Source organism: Mytilus trossulus, chromosome 5, assembly GCF_036588685.1.
Source record: "Mytilus trossulus isolate FHL-02 chromosome 5, PNRI_Mtr1.1.1.hap1, whole genome shotgun sequence".
NCBI classification, from domain to species: Eukaryota; Metazoa; Mollusca; class Bivalvia; order Mytilida; family Mytilidae; genus Mytilus; species Mytilus trossulus.
In genome coordinates, this window is record NC_086377.1 from 79303869 (window position 1) to 79328618 (window position 24750).

The window sequence follows — 24750 nt, forward strand, 5'->3', positions numbered from 1 at the left end:
AATTTGTAAACTGTTGTTTATATTTTGGTCGCATTAATTTTTTGCCATGGCATTTTCAGTTTGTCTTCGTCAGTTTTTATCGTATGAATTGTTTTACATTGTCTTATCGGGGTCTTTTATAGCCGACTATGCGGTATGGGCATTTGCTCATTGTTGAAGGCCGTACGGTGACCTATAGTTGTTAATGTCTGTGTCATTTTGGTCTCTTGTGGACAGTTGTCTCATTGGCAATCATACCACATCTTCTTTTTATATGTGACTTATGGGTTTGAATAAAACTTTGGTATCTTTTAACTAGTTTATGTTTTATTAATGGTTGAACTATCATGATCACTGTGTAGATGCTTCTTTCATTTTGGGGCACAATAAATAAGAACAAAAACCTTTATTTACTTTTGATTTTACCTTTAAGGGTAGTAGAATGCACAAACAGTCTATACATATATACAAACATAAGACAGTTCTTACACACAACGTGCTACAATAATAACATCAACAACAAAACACAACTGTATCATATCATAATTATTTGTAAATAACAAAGTTTCTATATATTTAAAATAAAACAGTTGTATTAATTTATAGCTAACTGTTTGAAGGCAAAATGTATAAGCATTGAAAAAGGCTGACAAATTGACGACACATCTGGCATAAGATTTTTTAGTACACATTTGGGGTGATTGAGTGCAAGGAAAAAATTATCAAGCCTGAAATCATACTATTATTATTATTGTAAAATCATATCCGACATAAAGCCTCCTCGTGGGGTTATTGAGTATTTCTTTATTCAGCTGTTTTAATAATGGTTATTTGGTTATTCGGTTACAAGACCAAATATTTTATGATTATTTAATTAACTAGAACTGTATTTTTGATTATTTGATTATCTTGTTTAGAAAAACAATTAATGATTCTGTGATTATATTGTTAAAAAAAATATGATTATATGATCACTCGGACACCCCCATGAGGGGCCTCACAAAATCTAATCTCTATTGAATATTATTGAGTATAATAAAAATGTTAAAAGGGCGAATCAAACAGAAAGTTGTATAGCATTACGCTTAAACACAAAGAAACAACACATGGTGTAGATAACCGTAGAGACGCACAATTTGTAAGTCCATAAATGTTTTGTGATATGTTCTCAAACACTTTCAAATATTTGATTATATAATATAACCAAACAATTATCACTGATCTATTTGAATTCAAATTCCGTTTTTCTGATGAATGAACAAGAATGTGTCCATAGTCCATGTTCAGTGGACCGTGAAAATGGGGTCAAAACTTTAATTTGGCATTAAAATTAGAAAGATCATTTCAAAGGGAACATGTGTACTAAGTTTCAAATTAATGTAACTTTAACTTCATGAAAAACTACCTTGACCAAAAACTTTAACATGAACTTTACACTATTTTCTATGTTCAGTGGACCATGACATTGGGGTCAAAACTATAATTTGGCATGCAAATTAGAAATAGCATATCATGGGGAACATGTGTACTAAGTGTCAAGTTAATTGGACTTCAACTTCTTCAAAAACTATCTTCACCAAAAACTTTGACCTGAAGCGAACGGACGCACAGACGGACGAACGAACAAACGAACGAATGAAGACACAGACCAGAACACATAATGGCCCTCTACTATCGTACGTGGGGCATAACCATTATTTCATTTGATAGAACAGATAAAATTGAGAAAGGAAATGGTGAATATGCATTAAATGCATTTTTGTTCAAAACCTTATTGATGAAGAGACATTTTTATTTACAAGCTTACATTTAAATAAGCTGCTGTCATGATTTTAGAAATGCACGAAGGACAAGATTCGGTCTCTGATTTAGTTATTTTATATGTGCATACTTTAGTATCCATTAGACTATATAATCACTCGGACACCCCCATAAGAAATGCATGAAGGACAAGATTCGGTCTTTGATTTAGTTATTTCATATGTACATACTTTAGAATACTGGGGAATTTTTAACTAGTATAAATACACATGTGTAGCTGCCAAACTAAATTCTGAGTATGACCAAACGTGAAGGGTGAGAAAGTACATAATATGTGTATCAGTTTAAACTCTTATAAGTTTGAGGTATATAATTGTTGAAAACATGCTGCACAGACTTACGTTTTGACCTTTGAAAAATAAAAGTGCTAATGAACTTTCCATTCTTGGATACAAATTCGTGCGAAACTTCAGTGTAAACATGGTACAGTTAAAGCTGTAAAAGCAGCTGAGAAATTGCACTGTCCTGTTTACTGAGAAATCACACTGTCCTGTTTACTGAGAAATCACACTGTCCTGTTTACTGAGAAATCACACTGTCCTGTTTAATGAGAAATTACACTGTCCTGTTTACTGAGAAATCACACTGTCCTGCTTACTGAGAAATTACACTGTCCTGTTTACTGATAAATTGCACTGTTTATATTTACAGAAATGCAACCTTTGTAAATGGGGAATTACAAATATAGACTGATACTTGTATACACATTACAGAAAGAAAGACATAATAATAGCCATTTATTTACAAACAATTTCAATCTAGCAGTTCATCAGTTGATCTCTGTCCAACATGTAAATGGTATTATATAACTATACAAAAAAAAAGTAACTTTACAAATGATGATAAGTTTAAATTTAATTGATTTCTAAACACAGCTGGTTTACCCACCAGCATAACAAATTAAGTATACTTTACGAGTTTTTACAATCAACGGGTTGATGCAACTACTGGCGGTTGTTACGTTCTAACGGGTATAACCTGCGCAGTAGATATGACATATCACGTGTGCAAATTATCTGTTTACAAAATTATGTATTATCAAAAACACAAAGGTTTGTTCATCTAGACGTATGTGCTCAAACACGCTTCATGAATAGATAACAACTTTTAAATTCCTATTTTTGTACAAACATTTGCTTATGTCGAAAATGGTATACTGAACCTGGTTTCTAGCTAGTTAAACCTCTCACTTGTATAAAAGTCGCATTGAATTCCATTAAATTGACGCCAGTGTGTGAACAAAGTAAATAGACATAATAGGTAAAATTGTCAAAAATAAGGATACAGCAGTAAACATTGTGTTATAGTCTAAATCATTATAAAACAAGAGGCTCTCAAGAGCCTGAATCGCTCACCTTAATTCTTGTGGTTAAATCTCTCATCAATGATTATTTTGGCTTTTCAATTTATTTAAATGTTTTTTGGATCGTCCTATTTTCTTCAAAAGCCAAAAAAAATAATCATTTTCTCCTATGTTCTATTTTAGCCATAGTAGCTATGTTTCTTGACATACAAGGAAATAAAATATAAAATTTATACTAAATACTCTGAAACTCATTTAGCCTAAGTTTGGCTGAAATTGATACAGCAGTTTCAAAAGAGAAGATTTTTTAAAGTAAGTCAACATGATGAACAAATTGTGAAAAAAGTCCTTAAAGGGCAATAACTCCTTAAGGGGTCAATTGACAATTTTGGTCAAATTGACTTAATTGAAGATCTTACTTTGCTGAACATCATTGCTGTTTACAGTTTATTTCTATCTATAATTATATTCAAGATAATAAACAAAAAACAGCAAAATTTCCTTAAAATTATCAATTCAGGGGCAGCAACCCAACAACAGGTTGTCTGATTCATCTGAAAATTTCAGGGCAGATACATTGTAGATCTTGACCTGATAAACATTATAACCCCAGGTCAGATTTGCTCTAAATGCTTTGGTTTTTGAGTTATAAGCCAAAAACTGCATTTGACCCCTATGTTCTATTTTTAGCAATGGCGACCATGTTTGTTGATAGATCATAACTTCGGATACAATTTACAAACCAGATATCCTAAGGAACATTCAGTTAAAGTTTATAAGTATTTGACCCAGTAGTTTCAGAGGAGAAGAATTTTGTAAAAGATTTTTAAGATTTACGAAAAATGGTTAAAAATTGACTATAAAGGGCAATAACTCCTAAAGGGGTCAACTGACCATTTCCGTAATTTGACTTATTTGTAAATCTTACTTTGCTGAACATTATTGCTGTTTACAGTTTATCTCTATCTATAACAATATTCAAGATAATAACCAAAAACAGCAAAATTTCCTTAAAATGATCAATTCAGGGGCAGCAACCCAACAACAGGTTGTCTGATTCATCTGAAAATTTCAGGGCAGATACATTGTAGATCTTGACCTGATAAACATTATAACCCCATGTCAGATTTGCTCTAAATGCTTTGGTTTTTGAGTTATAAACCAAAAACTGCATTTGACCCCTATGTTCTATTTTTAGCAATGGCGACCATGTTTGTTGATAGATCAAATCTTCGGATACAATTTATAAATTAGATACCCTAAGGAACATTCAGTTAAAGTTTGAAAGTATTTGGCCCAGTAGTTTCAGAGGAGAAGATTCTTGAAATAGTTTACTACGACAGACGACGGACGACAGACGACAGACGACGGATGACGACGGACGCCAAGTGATGGCATAAGCTCACTTGTCCCTTCGGGACAGGTGAGCTAAAAATCAAAAAGGCATATAGAGGAATCATATTGGCAAAAACGAAAGCGAGAATACAAAAATTTACCATAGCACAATAACAAAATGACAGGCTGTATAACTACTGAGCCACGTCAAATGGATATTGGGATTGTAGGAATCAACTCTCATAAAAGGGGTTAGTACATATTTTAGCTTTTTCCTTGCCATGCATGACACTCACACATGAAATATGTTTAAGATAAAAGATTGTTATCACTATTACATTGTGATTCATTCACATATTGTAAATTCAGAAATTATTTTGAGGTTTTTATTAATGCGAAAAATGCGACTGAGTGAGTATCACATTAATAAGAACTCAAATTCTTACACTGATACCTATATTAGTATAAAGATTCTTTTGACATTGTAATAATTACTATCGCTTTTTTGTCCCATTTAAAAAAAAGGCAATAATAAATGCACGCAATAATTTTTGAATTTACAGTGGATTATTGAAGTGACCAAATCGTAATGCCTTGGATTGACAATACTTCCTTCTATTAATTGTTAACTGATGGTTTTTCTAGCTGTTTTTTCTGAAAGAAATTACTTTTATTTTATTTGAAGCATTTATGAAGAGTTGCCATATCTGTGCTAGTAACTTCTGTCTTCTCTATTTGATCTGCTAAATCTGCATAAATTGAGTCTTTTCGTAGGGCTTTGAGAAATTCATTAAATCCCTGTTCATTTTTACGCAACAGCATGTCCATTAAATTCCTGTTCTTTTCCTGTGGTGTTTTACCAGATTCTATCTTCTTCCCATCATCAACTGACACCACCTCTCTTGTTATTAGATGATCGACTATGTTTTCGTGTTGTATATCAGTGATGACCTTGAGGTAGTTCTTTTGTAGACGAACTTTATATAATGGAACATTAAAAACTGATAAGCCTACAAAATACAAAAAGATTTTTTTTTCTTCAGATAATGCTATTGACCTTTTATGACTAAAGACGAGGTTAAATCCAGAAAAGATATTTGGACCACATGAAATTTATAACGTTTTTATTGTTTTACATCACTTGGTCGATACCTCTTCTGGTGGATTATACATGCCCTAAAGTATTATTAGCTCAGTATTCAGTAATTTGCAACTCACATGATTTTAAACAAACCCTTCTTAAATTTACCGTTTATATTTTTTTTAAATTATGCAGAAACTAACGTTTCAACTCATTCGGGCAAAGTTGGCATTAGATGGATTTGGCCATTTTTCAGTACTTTCAGGTATGTAGCCCTTCTACTGTTTTAGTTTTATTCAAACTTTTTCTCAAATCTAATGTCTCATGAATAAGTTGAATGCCCACATATAATGATAGATCTTACATTTCTTCATACAAATTGATGATGTATGCTCTGAATTTATGAAACACATATGATAAGCGTTTGACATTTTAAACAGAGCTGGTAAACATACTTATTCACAATTTATAGTTAATTACCAATTTGTTTGTTATTCTGTTTTCTCTCACTTTGATTTTTTTTATAGTTGACCAACACTAATGCCTTTGCATTATATATGTTCACTATTCTTTTCTACAGTTGGATCTAAGAAGCGAAATTCATCTGAGGTCATATTTGCCTGATTCGTAACAGGTACTTAATGAACTGTGACGTCATTATAACTGTAGAAAAGAATCTTGATCTCAATGCCTGAGATCATAATTACTAAATGTCACAATGTCTAAGATCATAGTCACTTAACACAAACTGAAATTCGTTCTGAAAGACTCATCATATATACCAGTGACCTACTTTGGTATGCAAGAAAAGTAGTATACTTATGATAAATTAAATACGACGCAAATGATCTGGTAGATAGTCTTTAGAATCAAATACATTATATCTATTTTGAATGAATATATAACAAGATTTAAAAATGTTTTCAGTAAAAATCCTTCTTTGTTTGTGTTTATAATAAACCCTTCAGACATACCTTTAGTTTCAGCAGATACTGGACTTGGACTGAAATCACATTTCAAATCATTAGCGATATCTTCGTATCCATAAATACGTAATCCATCAACAAACACACTGTAAACAGGTTCCCTCCTTTTGATCACAATATCCAGCAATGCTTTGTTCTGATCATCCTGTCGAGGATAATGTTCAATATAACGTCTGTCGTCTGCTGATATCACCAGATGTGTCATCATATGGTCTAAAATCTGACTGATTTGTATATCTTGTATGATGCTGTTTTCGTTTTCCCTGATTTTATCTGTAAATGAACAGATCTGTTTATTAACAAAGAAGAAGCTTAGTGGATCGTCAAGTAAAAGAATGCTAACAATTTTTTTACATTGTTTTTGTGCATCAATAAGGGACAAAAGATACCAAAAGGACAGTCAATCTCATAAATCTAAAACAAACTGACAACGCCATGGCTAAAAATGAAAAAAAACCAGAAAAACAATAGTACACATGACACAACATATAAAACTAAAGAATAAACAACACGAACCCCACCAAAAACTAGTGCTGATTTCAGGTGCTCCGGAAGGGTAAGCAGATCCTGCACCACATATGGCACCCATCGTGTTGCTTATGTGATTTCAAATCCGGTAAATAGTCTAATTTGGTAGGTCACATTCATGAAAGGTAAGGGGATTGTAGTTACGATGTAAGGAACATATTCAATATCATTTGTGATACGGTTATTCCATAACTGTCAACCAACTCGTGATGGCGTCCGTAAAATTTACGAAGGGATGATTTCAACTTCACTATTTGGAACTCTTGGTTTAATAGATTCCTTGTACGCAGCAACCCTCTATCAAGAAAATCATGATAGGAAATGCAAGCACGGGAATATCGTATCAATTGGGAGATATATACTCCGTATGCAGGTGCTGCTGGAATGTTGCTACTTAGAAATGGAAAGTTCACAATTGAAGCTGAAATCATCTCTTTTGTCATATAGTTTTGTTTTCAACCGACCCTCATTATCAATTTCTAGATGTAAGTCAAGATATGAAGCCGACTTAACTGTATCTGTAGTATCCTTTATCTCCAATTCGATGGGATAGATGCGTTCCACATAGTCACCAAATTTTGAATTGTTTAGTGAAAGAACGTCATCTATATAGCGGAAAGTTGAGTTAAATAATATTGCTAACTTCTTATCTTTCTTCCTAAATGTTGTTTCTCGAACAACATATCATTAGTTTTAAGAAAACCGCCATGACGTGTCATAATACACAGATTAAATCAAGTTGAGTGTAATTGTAGTTTAAAGTAAAGTGTGGCTCTATGGTCGGGTTGTTGTCTCTTATACACATTTCAGATTTTCATTCTCAATTTTATTGCAATAGAGGAAATACAAAACATGTCAGTATATTACAATGTACATTGATTTCAATAAGTTCAGAAAGAATCATCATGTAAAATTATCAGTATGGATTGGACTGTTGACAAAACACCCCTCCCAGTTTGTGTATCTTTCTGTTTTGGTTTTTTCCCCCTACTTTTTCCTGCAGCAAATGTTTTCGGAGCTGTCATCACTTTGCGTTACTTAGCAATTATTAGGAAAATAGTGACCAAGGTCTGGTTAATCATTAAAGTAATAGGTCAGACTAAGGCGGTAGAAAGATATTTGTGCTTAACCATATGATGAAGTACAATAGAAAAACTTTGTTTTAAATATTTCCCTGATTGCACGTAATTTCATTCAACAAACAAAACGTCAGTGGCATTGTGTATTAAAAATATTTTAGCACTGATTCTATGTATTTCTGTTATGAATCTATGATATACATATTCCGTGTACTGAATAACTTTTTTACATAATACCTTATATAGTGTCTTTTTGTTTAATTTACTTAGACCGTTCATGTAGCATTACCTGTTACAATTTCTACTGCTTTAAGTGTATTTGGATCAACATCCTTTACAACCTCCTTTAAACACCTTGCTCCTTTACCAATATTTACAAAAGCTTGCTCAAGAACCCGTATTGTAGGTTTCACTGTTCTGTCTTTCCTCCATGTAAACAAGACTCCCTTATTCTGTGCTGTCAAATCACGATCACATATCTCTTTGATACTCTCTATTTCTTCTACAGACAGTCCAAGTTCTATTCCTAGTTGAAAAACTATCTTGCCAATCAGCGGTGCTAATCTGTCTACAATTTCATCTGATGGAATACAGTCTAGAATATCATCAGAAATACCTGGAATAAAAAAAACAAATATATCTACAGAGAATTATTCAAAACTAATCAAAGACTCATATTGCAGTGTTACCTTGAATGCTTTTTTAAACAATGGAATATTGTTTATCCTGGACAGTCAAATGCATGTTATGCTTGTGAGACACAAGGGTAAACAATTGCATTTATTTTCCAGCTGGCACTACAAATCAAATATGGTAATATATACAGTTTCTAGATTCAATGCATGCTCTCTGGAAATGAGACAATAGCTGAAGCTGAAAATCGAACCTAAATATTTCCCCCATTACTTCAATGTAATTTTATAATTATTCAAGGGCATATTTTCCCCCATATTGGACTACCAACTTTAAATTATTGTCTCATCCAAATTATTTTAATTCTTAAAGGGTCATGACCGGCATTTCAGAGAGCATTACAGATCGATTATTATTAGCGTCATTTCATTCACTGGCTTGTTAAAGTCGAAAATTAAATTTAGACATTCAATGTATACATTTCAGAATACTAGTATTACGGAAACAAAGCAAACCATTCAAACTGAACATTGAACAATAAATCCTAAAAATGGGATTAGGGTCAGTGGAAACCTACCAGTCGGACATCTTCACCTTACAATCATGCCATAAACCAAATACAACTGCCCCATTATTTCCCGGCAAACTACCAAACATCACATTGACCAATGGACTATTAAATAAAATGTATACCTTACCGTATTTCTTGGTTTGTTGGCCGGGTCATCGAACACATTTTTTTAAAATTAGATACCCCAATAATGATTGTGATCAAGTTTGGTTAAATTTGGCACAGTAGTTTCAGAGGAGAAGATTTTTGTAAAAGTTAACGACGGAAGACAGACGACAGACAAAGGACGACGACGGATGCCAAGTGACGAGAAAAGCTAACTTGGCCCTTTGGGCCAGGTGAGCCAAAAAGTTGCACAGTTAGATAAAAAGGAATCAAGATGACCTTTTGTTTACCTTAACTACCCTTAATCAGATATTGTACCAAGGTAAGCATTACATTTATGATTTTTTTTTCGAATCAGAACAGTATGAAAAACATAACACTTTTGAATATACCATGTAAAAAACTTTAGATATCCAAGTACTTACTAGATTTCACTTGTTTTCTCTGACGTACCTGCAAATATGATAATATTAAACATTAATTTATTTCAGGGTGATAAGTTACATCTACCATTGATCCATGTTATGTGGAAACAAGTTCGTACAGTTATTACAGAAGTAAAGGTTCCAGACAAAATCATAAAGACATGTTCAAATTACTCATTGCTTTTGACGGTTTTGGTCAAAGATTAATATCATATAAACTTAACCTTAGCAAAAATTAATGTAAAAAGTTTAACAAAAGTACCAAACTCAAAGACAAATTCAAAAACAGGACGCTTATCAAAACTTGACCAATTTATATCAATATCAATAAACTGAAAAGGTGAAAAACAGGACGCTTATCAAAACTTGACCAATTTATACGATATCAATCAACTGAAAAGATGAAAAACAGGACGCTTATCAAAACTTGACCAATTTATACTATATCAATCAACTGAAAAGATGAAAAACAGGACGCTTATCAAAACTTGACCAATTTATACTATATCAATCAACTGAAAAGATGAAAAACAGGACGCTTATCAAAACTTGACCAATTTATACTATATCAATCAACTGAAAAGGTGAAAAACAGGACGCTTATCAAAACTTGACCAATTTATACTATATCAATCAACTGAAAAGGTGAAAAATAGGACGCTTATCAAAACTTGACCAATTTATACTATATCAATCAACTGAAAAGGTGAAAAACAGGACGCTTATCAAAACGTTACCAATTTATACTATATCAATCAACTGAAAAGGTGAAAAACAGGACGTTTATCAAACCTTGACCAATTTATACTATATCAATCAACTGAAAAGGTGAAAAACAGGACGCTTATCAAAACTTGACCAATTTATACTATATCAATCAACTGAAAAGGTGAAAAACAGCGGCCATATTTATTAGTTGGTACAGGCATTTTCAGAAAAGAAAGCGTGTTCAATCTGGTTTATAGCCAGTTAAACCTCACACTTGTATGACAGTTGTTTGTTTAAAGGGACACCATTGGGTGAGTAACCCAGACAGATATAACAGGTCAAATTACTAAACAATTCCTACAAAAAGACCAACTTATGTAGCAAAGCGCCAAAACAAAAAAATAGTAGATACTGAATTTTGAGTTTCACTATAACATCAACAAAAAAGTGTTAAGTTATATATATATCACATACCTTATATAGTAAACAATATCAACAATTTCTCGTAAGTGAAAACAAAGGAAATATAATTACAAAAAACTTTTGTATCCAAATCAAACCACACGGTCCTCCTGGACCAGAAATGCCTAACGTAAAAATTATTTTAAATATTCTTAATGGGTTCCACGGAACCCTTTGTCTCGAATCCCATTGCTGCTGCGTGTCAAAGTGTAATGTTGACCTAATAAAAACTCAGTCCATTTATCAATAAAATACAGAATTTTTCGATTTTCTCTCTTTAAATGCTACTTCTCGGTCAAGAAGATAAACTTCTGTCCAAGTTTTATGAAGGCTTACAAACTAAGCATGTAAAAAAACATAATCCCAAAATGTTAACTAAAAAGTAAGCCCATCTTTCAAAAGGATACTGAAAATGAAAATATATTTTCAAAACGTTGCATCAGACATTATCTCTTACCGGTAATCATTAAAAAGCTTCTGCCAATGTTTCATAAAATTCTAGGAAGGTTTGACAGGGTATTTGATGTGAAACAAGCTTTAACCTTAGACTCTATCTACTTGTTAACTGTTAAAAGTTTATTTATCATTAAAGGAGAATTAGCTGTCAAATGCATGCTTAACGATTTGACTCAAATTATAACATATAATTTAAAACTATTAACATGTATATTTAAATTATAAAAAAAGTCCTAAATAAACAATTCACGATGCATGTGGTCCATTATATTTATCACTTCTTTGTGTGTATTCTAGTCTAGATTCCATTTAATTAACCATCGAGGTGACCTCCTTAAACTGCCTACGGTCATATAACCAGATATTAACAAGAACTGGATACTGTGTTTTAGTCATTAACAAGGATCTATCCACATTTCATAATATTCCAGAAAGGATTGAACAAGTTAATTCAATTAAACTCTAACCTCAGACTGGACCTAAATGTTGATGTTGCGGCCGATGCTTAAACCAGAATAAAGGATTGCTATGTTTCACTTTCACGAAATTAATGACAACCTGATGGTAGTATGTTCATATAGAGAGTCATTCAAAGTTAATCAAATCAAAAGAAACATGATATCTTGAAGACAAATAAAGGGAAACTGAAGAAAATTGAAAGAAACAGACACAACATAAAAACTAGAATCTATAATTTAATATGACATTGCATATGTCTCTATTAGGTCTTGGTACTTTCAAATGCAATTTTTGGTCAATTGCAGATGAACATTACAAGACAGACATGCACACCTTAAAACCATACCATATACCAAATATATAAAAAAAAAAAAAAAATAGCACAAGTACATTGCAGTAATAACTTACCACACATAATGTATGTGCTGTTATTTCCATTTCTCTCAATCCATTGTCCAATTCTGTGAATGTTATTTCATTCTCTTTCAAATGCATCAGTGTCAAAAACTTTACCATCTGTGTATTTGTTGGGTAATTTTCTACCATATCACTCCATACCATTTCTTCCATTCCAAGATGGAGAGCCAAATCGTGTAGCATGCGTGTCTCACAATTAACAGACAGACGAAGCAACTCTGTGTTACTTGGGATCTGAGATAAAGCATCTTCACTCAAACCTAAAATGAAAATAAAAACACATGTATATATGTATATATATACAACTCGTCTAAACATTAACCCAACAATGTTAGATCTGTAAATTTGCCTTCAAGAGATGTAGTATATAATTAAAGGCAACAATAGTATACCCCTATTCATAAAATTCATAAATCGATTGAGAAAAAAACAAATCCGGGTTACAAACCAACACTGAGGAAAACACACAAAAAAAGAGGAGAACTACGATACAAGAGAAACACAAAACTGGTAAGATTGCCAATGAGACAACTCTCCACAAAAGACCAAATGACACAAAAATTAACAACTGCTGGTCACTGTACGGCGTTCAACAATGAGCAAATCCCATACTGCATAGTCAGCTATAAAATGACAATGTCAAACAATCCAAACAAGAAAACTATCGGCATAATTTATTTACCAAAAATGAACGATAAACAAATATGTTACACATAAACAAACGACAACCACTGAATTACAGTAAAACATAAGAACGAACTAAAAAAATCAGTTGAAAAAGGCTTCACTCATCAGATGGATAAAAATACAACTAATAAAAAATCATGCATCTAAGACTATATTATCAATCCGTACACATCCAACATCCAATGGATTTAGTATAAAGACGTCCTAAACAGTCAGGGAAAAACAAAACCTTGTGCAATGACAAGTACATGTATCGATATATTGTAGATCCATGAATGTGTTTATGTATATAGCATACCAGTAATATTTAGTTTGTTTCTAATTTACTGATAACAAAATCAATATTAATACCAATACAAACAATATTCAATGATCTTATTACAGTGTTGAATTGTAAACCTTTTAGAATAAGTTTATTTGAAGGATCGATAAGATTTACTAGAACTCTAAATTTCGGTTGACAAAATTTCCGTAAAAATAAGGATGTGCTTAATCCCATTTCAAATAAGTTTTCTACAGGTACTACCAAACTTCAAAACCAAGTCTTTATATTTATGGACAAATTTAGTAAAGGTTTTAAGTAATTTATGGTAACGAAGGAAATCCCTGGCTTAATAATTTACCATAGATTATGTTCGTTAAAATCAAATACGTATGTTTGTATAAACACAAATGGTTAAAATCCATTACTTTTCCAAAGAAGTTTCAATCTGAATTATGTGAAATATTGTCAACAGCAAAAAAGTAAAGCATATCAGTAGCATAGTTTATGTCATGAGATTGGAATTAAATTGGATATTTTCATAAGTTAAATGTTAACTCTTGTCAATAATATGGAAGTGCAGAGAGATTAATGATACATTTACCTGGACAATTAGCATCACACTGCTTGTGTTCCTGTAAAATAGAAAATAACTCTACAATCCAAGTATTTGTATAATTCCACGTAACAACCTACTTGCTTGTCGGTCCACATAACACATTTTACAAAATGTGAAAAGCACACATAATAAAACAAATAGAATATTGACAAATGCTGACAGTTACTACAAGCAAAGTCAGGTAAATATTATAGAAGTAATCCGATCTTCTACCTTACAAAAAAAACGTTTCAACATAGAGGTGCCGTAGAAAAATTATCATCCTTTGTCCCTCTGTCTGATACATTTGTCTATTGCTGTTTAGTTACTATACACATTTTTACGTAACGACTTTAAGAGCTTGATATGTAACATATATTACAATGCTGTACACTAAGTAAATTGATAACAGCTATAGAGTGCAATAAAGTATATTATCCACGTTAAAAAAAAAACAACATATATTTTACTCATTGTTGAATATCTTACGGCAACCTAAAGGTTTCTGAATTTTACGTCATTTGGTTTATGGTGGGGAGTTGTCGCGTTGACAATCATACTCCATATCATATTTCTTACATAATGTTAAAAGATTGAATGTTTAACATATAATGCAAATAAAGTAATTATCTTATCCAATAAGGTAACTTGACCACTTATGCGCAAACATTTCCAAATTTCTCGCAGTGATGTTCTTATAAAAGTATTTACATACCTTTTTCTTATTCCAAATACGCCAGTTATTTTTTATGTTTTCTCCGTGTTTACAAAGACATTCCTCAGTCTCGGAGACCAACTTCTTTTCTGAAGTGAAACAGTTAAATTTCGAGCAGGAGTACTCGGTGAGGAAGGGCAACTTGCTGCTGGCTTTACAATGAATAGAGGACTGATAAAATTCGGAGATTCTTTCTAAAGTAACAAACAAACAATCCCGGACACTGGTGGCTATATCAGGTATTATCAGCCCCTTGGAGCGCTTGTGGACTAGATGCAGTAAGATCTGATTTCCTTCTACACAGACAACAATATCATGCTCTTTATCAAATGATAACCCAACAAACCCAGAAAACATAAGTTTCCGTCCTTGGTATTCTTTTAATGTCCACATACTCAGACATGCACATATTAGACGGTTTGGTAAGGCTGGAGGTATGATGGTTCCTCTGAAAACAAAGGCCAAACTTACAGTCCTCTCTGGTGTACATTCTTGTGTCAAGTAATCTGTATTATTTCTGTCTGTAAGCATACAGGGTACAAAGAAGTTTTCTATTGGTAGACGACTTCCTGTTTTTGTATCATATCTCCGTTGTTCAGATACGATATCTAGATGTATCAGCATATCAAATATGTACTCTTTAAATGGTAAAATCTGACGGAATTCTTCTTGTTCCCAAATCTGGTAGAGGTCTTCTTTTTGTATCATTCCATTTTCAGACATTTTTGTGAAGGTTTTCCTTGTTTTCTTTTCTTTAGGCCAAAATGCAACATCTATAAATATGAAACGAAGAATATGTTATCAGACTTAAAATATAGTTTATATTAGGAGGTAATACCGGTCTAAAAAAAATACATGATAAAACAATTGGTATCACTCATTTAGATCATCACTGGAAAAAACAATTTATCCTAATAATTCGATTAAATGTCTTTTATAACAGAACACATTTCTTTTGTCTAGTCTGTTATAACGGGATTTGATGATCAAAGTTGAATCATTTCCCATTTGGAAGAAAATAATCTGAAACAAGGCTTGCATGTGCTGTGGGAAAAATTCCAGTTTTCAAATGTTTGCATGGTTTTTACATGTTTTCTGTAGAAGAAAAACTAAGAATAATGTATGGCAGTCATCCATGATGACATCTTGTCAGTCAATTACTGTCTTTCATATTTTTATTTTCCAGCTTTTAGCACAATTTTTCGGTATAAAGTCTACTCCTCAGTTACTAATTATTCTAAGTCAAAAAATATTTTGAATGTTTATTACCTTGATTTAATACATTCCTTTTGGGTGTGTAATTTTTTAGTTTGAGGTAAGTTCCCAAGCTGTGATCGTATATATAAAGAAGACATTTATGTTAAATACACTGAATGTGGTTTTTTTTTCTTTGAAATACTGGTTATTTTAAGATTCCCTGTTAAGTTTTGTCTTTATCAGTTCAATAAATTTAGAGAATTCCATCCTAATGTAAAACTACATCTACAGGGATTTGAGCAAAATGTCTTCAAAAAATTCCCCTGCCACATCATGATAGAATATAGTGTACAATACAGATCAATAAATGATCAAATATCCGTCTAAATCAAAATGGTTCATTATGATATTAAAGATGTCTATAAGATAATAAACAGCACAAAAAAAACTCTTTATTCTCATTTATAAGGTACTTTTGATTCATTTCTACCTCTCATTCCCTCAAACTTTTAAGACTATTAGAACTATAACATATTTATGTAAGAAATGTGATATTAAATGAGTAATTGTATTGTTAAATCTGAATGAGCTATACATACAAAAGTTTACTGACTCCATGGAGGGCTAAATCAGTTCTTACGTAAAACTGAAGTGTACGTTCAATTCCAAAGAGAGACATGTGATGCTTCCCTATTAATATTTTATTATTTTTTTTCAGTAGTCAGGCTTTTATAATCCCTATACATCACCACCTGACTATAGTGTAAGGGGTTTGATACATGTATATAAAACAAACACAAATGAATAATTGACTACATTGTTTTTCTAACAGTAGTAAATAATGTATTGTTACTGCTTCAAAAGCATTTCATTTACATATTACAGTATATTCCTTCAAGAGCAACTTAAAAAGATGTTTTCTTGTAAAACCCAAAATTGGAAATTTAAAGAAAAAATCAAAATAAGTTCCCCGAAACTCTGTGTCAGGCTTGCTCTGCCTACTAATATTAATGGTAGAGCTTAATTTCCTCAAAACTCTGTGTCAGGCTTGATCTGCCTACTAATATAAATGGTAGAGCCTCATTTCCCCAAAACTGTGTCAGGCTTGATCTGCATACTAATATTAATGGTAGAGCCTCATTTCGATAGATCACCAAAACTCTGTGTCATGCTTGCTCTGCCTACTAATATTAATAGTAGAGCCTCATTTCCCCAAAACTCTGTGTCAGGCTTGCTCTGCCTACTAATATTAATAGTAGAGCCTCATTTCCCCAACACTCCTAGTCAGGCTTGCATTAACACATTCTGTCTTTATTTGTATTTTTCTGATTATGAGCTTATTATGTATATCAAAAACTAAAACACAAACTAGAGGCTCTCAAGAGCATGTGTCGCTCACCTGTTACTGTATTTACTGATGTAGGTCATCTTGGTTGGTAGGTTGGGTCATTAGACACTTTTTTAATAGATACCCTAGTAATGATTGTGGCCAAGTTTGGTTAAAAATGGCCCATAGTTTTAGAAAAGAAATTTTTGTACAAGTTACAAAAATGACGAAAAGTTGTTCAATATTGACTATAAAGGGCAATAACTCCTCAAGGGGTCCTCTAACAATTTTGATCATGCTGACTTATTTGTAGATCTTATTTTGCTGAACATTATTGCTGTTTACAGTTTATCTCTATTTATAATAGTATTCAAGATAATAACAAAAAACTGCAAAATTTCCTTTAAAGTACCAATTTTAGGGCAGCAACCCAACAACGAGTTGTCAGATTCATCTGAAAATTTGTGAGGGAATAGATCTTTTTCTGGTGGACATTTACATCTTGTAAGATTTACCCTAAATGTCTTAGTTTCAAATATATCAATAAAAAACTGCATTTTACCACCATGTTCTAATTTTAGCCATGTCGGCCATTTTGTTTGGTAGGCGGGGTCATCGGACACATTTTTTAAACTAGATACCCCAAGGATGATTGTAACCAAGTTTGGTTTAATTTGGCCCAGTAGTTTCAGAGGAGAAGATTTTTGTACAAGTTACAAAAAATGACGAAAAGTGTTTAAAAATTGACTATAAAGGGCAATAACTCCTTAAGGGGTTGACTGACAATTTCGGTCATGTTGACTTATTTGTAGGTCTTTCTTTGCTGAACATTATTGCTGTTCACAGTTTATCTCTATCTATAATAGTATTCAAGATAATAACCAAAAATTGCAAAATTTCCTTAAAATAACCAATTCAGGGCAGCAACCCAACAACAAGTTGTCATATTCATCTGAATATTTCAGGGCAGATAGATCTTGACCTGAACAACAATTTTACCCTTGACAAATTGCTCTAAATGCTTTGGTTTTTGAGTTCTAAGCCAAAAACTGTATTTTACCCCTATGTTCTATTTTTAGCCATGGCGGCCATCTTGGTTAGATAACCAGGTCACCGGACACATTTTTTAAACTAGATACCCCAAGGATGATTGTGGCCAAGTTTGGTTAAATTTGGCCCAGTAGTTTCAGAGAAGAAGATTTTTGTAAAGGTTTACGGACGACGGACGCGGGACGACGGACGACGGACGCCAAGTGATGAGAAAAGCTCACTTGACCTTTCAGGTCAGGTGAGCTAAAAATGGTTAAAGATTGACTATAAAGGGCAATAACTCCTAAAGGGGTCAACTGACCATTTTGGTCATGTTGACTTATTTGTAGATCTTACTTTGCTGAACATTATTGCAATTTACAATTTATCTCTATCTATAATAATATTCAAGATAATAACCAACTAGAGGCTCTAAAGAGCCTGTGTCGCTCACCTTGGTCTATGTGCATATTAAACAAAGGACACAAATGGATTCATGACAAAATTGTATTTTGGTGATGGTGATGTGTTTGAAGTTCTTACTTTACTGAAAGTTCTTGCTTCTTACAATTATATCTATAATGAACCTTGCCCATTAGTAACAGAGAAAAATATTTGGTAAAAATTTACATAAATTTACCGAATTAATGAAAATTGTTAAAAATTGACTATAAAGGGCAATAACTCCTTAAGGGGTCAATTGACCATTTAGGTCATGTTGACTTATTTGTAGATCTTACTTTGCTGAACATTATTGCTGTTTACAGTTTATCTCTATCTATAATAGTATTCAAGATAATAACCAAAAACGGCAAAATTTCTTAAAAAATTACCAATTGGAGGGCAGCAAGCCAACAACCGATTGTCCAATTCATCTGAAAATTTCAGGGCAAATAGATATTGACTTGATTAACATTTTAACTTCTTGTCAGATTTGCTCTAAATGCTTTGGTTTCAGAGTTATAAGCCAAAATCTACATTTTACCCCTGTTCTATTTGTAGCCTTGGCGTCCATCTTGGTTGAATGGCCAGGTCATCGGACACAATTTTCAAACTAGATACCCCAAAGAAGATTGTGGCCAAGTTTGGATTAATTTGGCTCAGTAGTTTCAGAGGAGAAGATTTTTGTAAAAGATTACTTAGATTTATGAAAAATGGTTAAAAGTTGACTATAAAGGGCAATAACTCCTAAAGGGGTCAACTGACCATTTCGGTCATGTTGACTTATTTGTAAATCTAACTTTGCTGAACATTATTGATGTTTACAGTTTATTTCTATCTATAATAATATTCAAGATAATAACCAAAAACAGCAAAATTTCCTCAAAATTACCAATTCAGGGGCAGCAACCCAACAACAGGTTGACCGATTCATCTGAAAATTTCAGGACAGATAGATCTTGACCTGATAAACATGTTTATCCCATGTCAAATTTCCTCAAAATGCTTTGGTTTTTGAGTTATAAGCCAAAAACTGCATTTTACCCCTATGTTCTATTTTTAGCCGTGGCGGCCATCTTGGTTGGTTGACCGGGTCACGCCACACATTTTTTAAACTAGATACCCCAAAGATGATTGTGGCCAAGTTTGGATTAATTTGGCTCAGTAGTTTCAGAGGATAAGATTTTTGTAAAAGATTACTTAGATTTATGAAAAATGGTTAAAAATTGACTATAAAGGGCAATAACTCCTAAAGGGGTCAACTGACCATTTCGGTCATGTTGACTTATTTGTAAATTTAACTTTGCTGAACATTATTGCTGTTTACAGTTTATCTCTATCTATAATAATATTCAAGATAATAACCAAAAACAGCAAAATTTCCTCAAAATTACCAATTCAGGGGCAGCAACCCAACAACAGGTTGACCGATTCATCTGAAAATTTCAGGGCAGATAGATCTTGACCTGATAAACATTTTTATCCCATGTCAAATTTCCTCAAAATGCTTTGGTTTTTGAGTTATAAGCCAAAAACTGCATTTTACCCCTATGTTCTATTTTTAGCCGTGGTGGCCATCTTGGTTGGTTGACGGGGTCACGCCACAGATTTTTTAAACTAGATACCCCAAAGATGATTGTGGCCAAGTTTGGATTAATTTGGCTCAGTAGTTTCAGAGGAGAAGATTTTTGTAAAAGATTACTTAGATTTATGAAAAATGGTTAAAAATTGACTATAAAGGGCAATAACTCCTAAAGGGGTCAACTGACCATTTCGATCATGTTGACTTATTTGTAAATCTAACTTTGCTGAACATTATTGCTGTTTACAGTTTATCTCTATCTGTAATAATATTCAAGATAATAACCAAAAACAGCAAAATTTCCTCAAAATTACCAATTCAGGGGCAGCAACCCAACAACAGGTTGACCGATTCATCTGAAAATTTCAGGGCAGATAGATCTTGACCTGATAAACATTTTTACCCATGTCAGATTTCCTCTAAATGCTTTGGTTTTTGAGTTATAAGCCAAAAACTGCATTTTACTCCTATGTTCTATTTTTAGCCGTGGCGGCCATCTTGGTTGGATGACCGGGTCACGCCACACATTTTTTAAACTAGATACCCCAATGATGATTGTGGCCAAGTTTGGTTTGATTTGGCCCAGTAGTTTCAGAGGAGAAGATTTTTGTAAAAGCTAACGCCGGACGACGACGGACGACGGACGACGGACGCCAAGTGATGAGAAAAGCTCACTTGGCCCTTTGGGCCAGGTGAGCTAAAAATGAATTTAATTTTTAAGTTATATATGCTGGTTGTTGGTAATTCAAAAACTTGTGCTGTGTCAGATTTACCAGGGTGTATTAGTATTTCAAACTATGATATAGTGCCTATTCTTATTCATGGTTCAGTATTACAGCTGTGCTCCACAGAGCATTACATTTTCTTTTTCTTAAAGAATCTCACTGGAATATTAAGAAAAACATTGTGACATATATTTGTCAGCTTCATTATGATGTTACTTACAAAAAGAATTCAGTTTTGAAGGTCTTGGCAGAAATTCTCTAATGTATCACAACTTTTCCTATATACTCAAGAAATTTTGTACCTCACCTTTTTAACTCCCAATATTTTATTTATTTTACATTATTTCTATTTATACTACATATTGCGGAAATCTAACAAAAAATTGCATTGAAATGTCTCTTTCTTTTCAGGTTAAAAAAATGTCTTGTGATCAAGAAGAAACAGCTTTGATAATCACACATGATTTTAATGATATAATACAAACAGGCAGTGTTACCTTACCAAAGAAAAGAGCCAACCCAGTCGAATCAGAAGACAAAGTAGAATTAGATCAGGAAGCCACAAGAACTGAGGATTTAGAAAATTTATCTAACTCAAGTTTTTCAGTTTTTAATTGCTCTGAAATCGGCTGCACCAAACAATACCAATCCTTCTCCAAACTACAAAATCATATAGAGTTTGGTCGTCATATTTACAAATTGGAAAGAAAATCAACGTATGATGACATCAAATTAAAATGGGCAGATGTTTGTAAAGTTGTTGATATCAGACTGAGAAATTTTGAAAAAGTCCAAGAATCATTAAATGAGATAAATGAACACCAAGTAGATTGTGGATGGGCTCTTAGAAAAGGAAAAAAAGTTATTAGGCACGCATAAGCTGTGAAAGATTATCTTTTACATCTTTTCACCATTGGACAAACTACAGGGAAAAAATTTAGTCCATCTGAAGCAGCCTTGTTGATTAGAAATAGTCAGGATGAGGAAGGAAGAAAAATGTTTCAACCAGAAGAATACCTCCTTACATCACAGGTGGCCTCATACTTTTCTAGACTGGCTTTATTATCCAGGCAGAATCAGCTTTCAAGAAAAGAACAGGACGATTTGAATGATGAAGACTTGGCTGCTGTTTTGTCATCTATTGAGGAAAATGAAGTTCCCTAAAACATTCTTCAAACACATTGACACATTTCTTATTTTAATGTATTTTTATATAAGTTGTATGGACTTTTGTTTTGAGTTAATGGGGGAGGGGGTCATACTGAACAAAAACATGAAAAGGGTTTAAAAGTCATTCATTATCCCTTTTGAATGAAGTTTTGGAGAAGATTTTATTGTTGTCTTTTGTTCATTCCAATTATGCATGGTTCTCAATAAAGATAAAAAAAAATAAAAAATAAATCCCCTCTGAAACTATGTAACAGAATTTTATGACACTTTGACAGTTTTAAGAACACAATAAAGATATGTGCATATAATAGGGTAATTTCAAACCCCTGAGTTTTGTTCGGGGTTTTGAGCTTTTTGGGAATTCCATAAATCTTTCACTGAAACAACTTGTCAGCTCAAATCCTGAAACTCTGCTCAACTCCTGAAACAACTCAGGAGAATTTCATGAAACTTAGTAGTTAGTTAGGACACAGCTGTGCATATTATCTGAAAATTTTAATCCCATGAAATTCTTTGAAGATATATAGCTCTTTAAAAGTAAAAAAAGATATTCCACATACAGTTTGACAGAGCAACTTCTTTGAAGCCATGGAACAGGTTTTGCAAAATTTGATGATTTGTTACAAAAATTATGTATATTTAATTAGCTTTCTGTGACTTATTACAAAAGTAGTTTTTGTTGTCAAAATGAAACAATTGAATAGTGGAAAAGTTTCATTTCTACACAAAAAAGCATTCTGAAGACAACTTTTTCCCCAGTAAAGCTAGTAATTACAATGTAAAGAAATAGATATAAATTCATGAATTTGGCACCATTTAAGGAATTGTCTTATAAGAAATTAAAAATTATTTACTTCAACACAAATATATATATAAGTATATTATTAGTGTGCTCATTTCCAAGTAAAGACATAAAAATTTGGCGGGAAATTAGATTTATCTGGATTTTCATTGCCATTGTATTGATAATTTCAGTCTTTCCATAGAGGATGGAAAACTAACTAGAGTTGTGTTATTTGGTAAATGCTTTATTCAGATATATAAATTTAACTGAGAAATTTTGAAATTAATGTAAAAAAAATTCTGGTTTAGTGATTGATATAACCAAAGGGTTTCCGAAAATCCGACCAAACATTTATCAGCAACATCCTAAAATGTTATTAAAAGTGGGAAACATAATATATAATAACCTTCTTAGCATTGTCTGATCACTACTTTTTTCATATTTGATTGTACATGATGCATAGTGTTATGAAAACAATTCACAGTTAACCTCTTCAGAGGAATTGTAATTTTGATTTTTTTCTGAAATATCGATTTTTTATCTACAAAATAAATTACTTTATGATAAAAGTCACACGGTTTTTGTTATTTTTTCTTTCAAACCAATATATAAACTGTATAATATTCAAAGGTTTGTAGATGTACTGGCTCCATCAATTTTTTTTTAAGACTTTGAAGTTCGGTGAATTTCATGAAAATATAGCCAAATGGCTTTTTGAAAATCAACAGATATTAAAATCACCAAAGAGATATAAAGGCAAATCTTTAGATATCATCTATTTACTTGAATTTCATTCTTTTAAGTTGTTAAATGATATTATATCCCAAATCAGATTAATAATTGAGATATAAATTGATTTTTTTATGTTTAAAAAGTGATGAAAAATAAGATTTTTCAATAAAAAAAAACAATTTTTTTGATTTATGGTTTAAACACTGTTACCATGGCAACGATTTATTTGCAGATTTTTTTTTCATGATAAATCATTATTTTACACTTAAATAGATATGAAAACACATTTCTTACTAAATATTAAAATCTAATTATATCACCATTTGCTTGATTCTTAGGAAGACCTGTACTTAATACCACATTGTTTTTTCTCCTTTTAGTCTTTTTTAAATTGACATTTAAGAAAAACGATTTCAAAATTTATCTCTGTTAATTGGCATGAGTAAAATTTACTTCTGTCCAGTCAAACATTTCCTTTAAGATTTCATTGCATACAAGATCACAAATCAAATCCCCCTCTTTTTTCCTGTTTACAAGCTTTAGTAACCATGTCATCTACAGTTTCCAAAATATTCTATAAAAACACAAAAAAAGAATGGTGTTTCTTAATCCCCAAAATATATTTGAAGGACCCAGAATTATTTTTTTTGCAGTGAAATGCAATGTTATTTTTCTACGGCTGTCAAATTCAAGGGAATATTATTGTTGAACCTGTTTCGTTGGAAACCAGATGTGTCGTTCTATGATTTGATGGTTTTACATCCAAAAGTTCAATAACTGATCACTGGATTGATCATAGATACTGTATCTCTAACAGACAAATATGATATTTTAAAATAGGGGTCAAATATATCACAGGGAAATTCATACTCATAAACTGACATCGCCATGGCTAAAAAAAAATTAGACAAACAGACAAATTTGATATTATGAAATAGGGGTGAAATATACACGAGGCACATTCAAATTCATAAACTGACATCGCCATGGCTAAAAAAGAAAAAGACAAACAGACAAATAAGATATTATAAAATAGGGCGAAATATACCAGAGGGACATTTAAACTCAAAAACTGACATTGCCATGGCTAACAAAGAAAAACACAAACAGACAAATATGATATTATAAAATAGGGGCGAAATATACCAGAGGC

General features: G+C 32.3%; 1 protein-coding gene across 1 annotated transcript in view; it reads right to left on the reverse strand.

The window, feature by feature from the left end:
* Positions 1–399: 399 nt before the first annotated feature.
* LOC134718337 (uncharacterized) overlaps positions 400–24750 on the reverse strand; it is a 106239-nt gene continuing 81888 nt past the window's right edge. Inside the window, exons 15-21 of the mRNA XM_063580832.1 lie at positions 14611–15383; positions 13902–13932; positions 12340–12608; positions 9847–9874; positions 8402–8728; positions 6494–6778; positions 400–5448 (exon numbers count right to left, since the gene is read on the reverse strand). Of these exons, the coding sequence (XP_063436902.1) occupies positions 5114–5448; positions 6494–6778; positions 8402–8728; positions 9847–9874; positions 12340–12608; positions 13902–13932; positions 14611–15383 (2048 nt within the window). The 3' untranslated portion in view covers positions 400–5113. The remainder of the gene's footprint in view (positions 5449–6493; positions 6779–8401; positions 8729–9846; positions 9875–12339; positions 12609–13901; positions 13933–14610; positions 15384–24750) is intronic.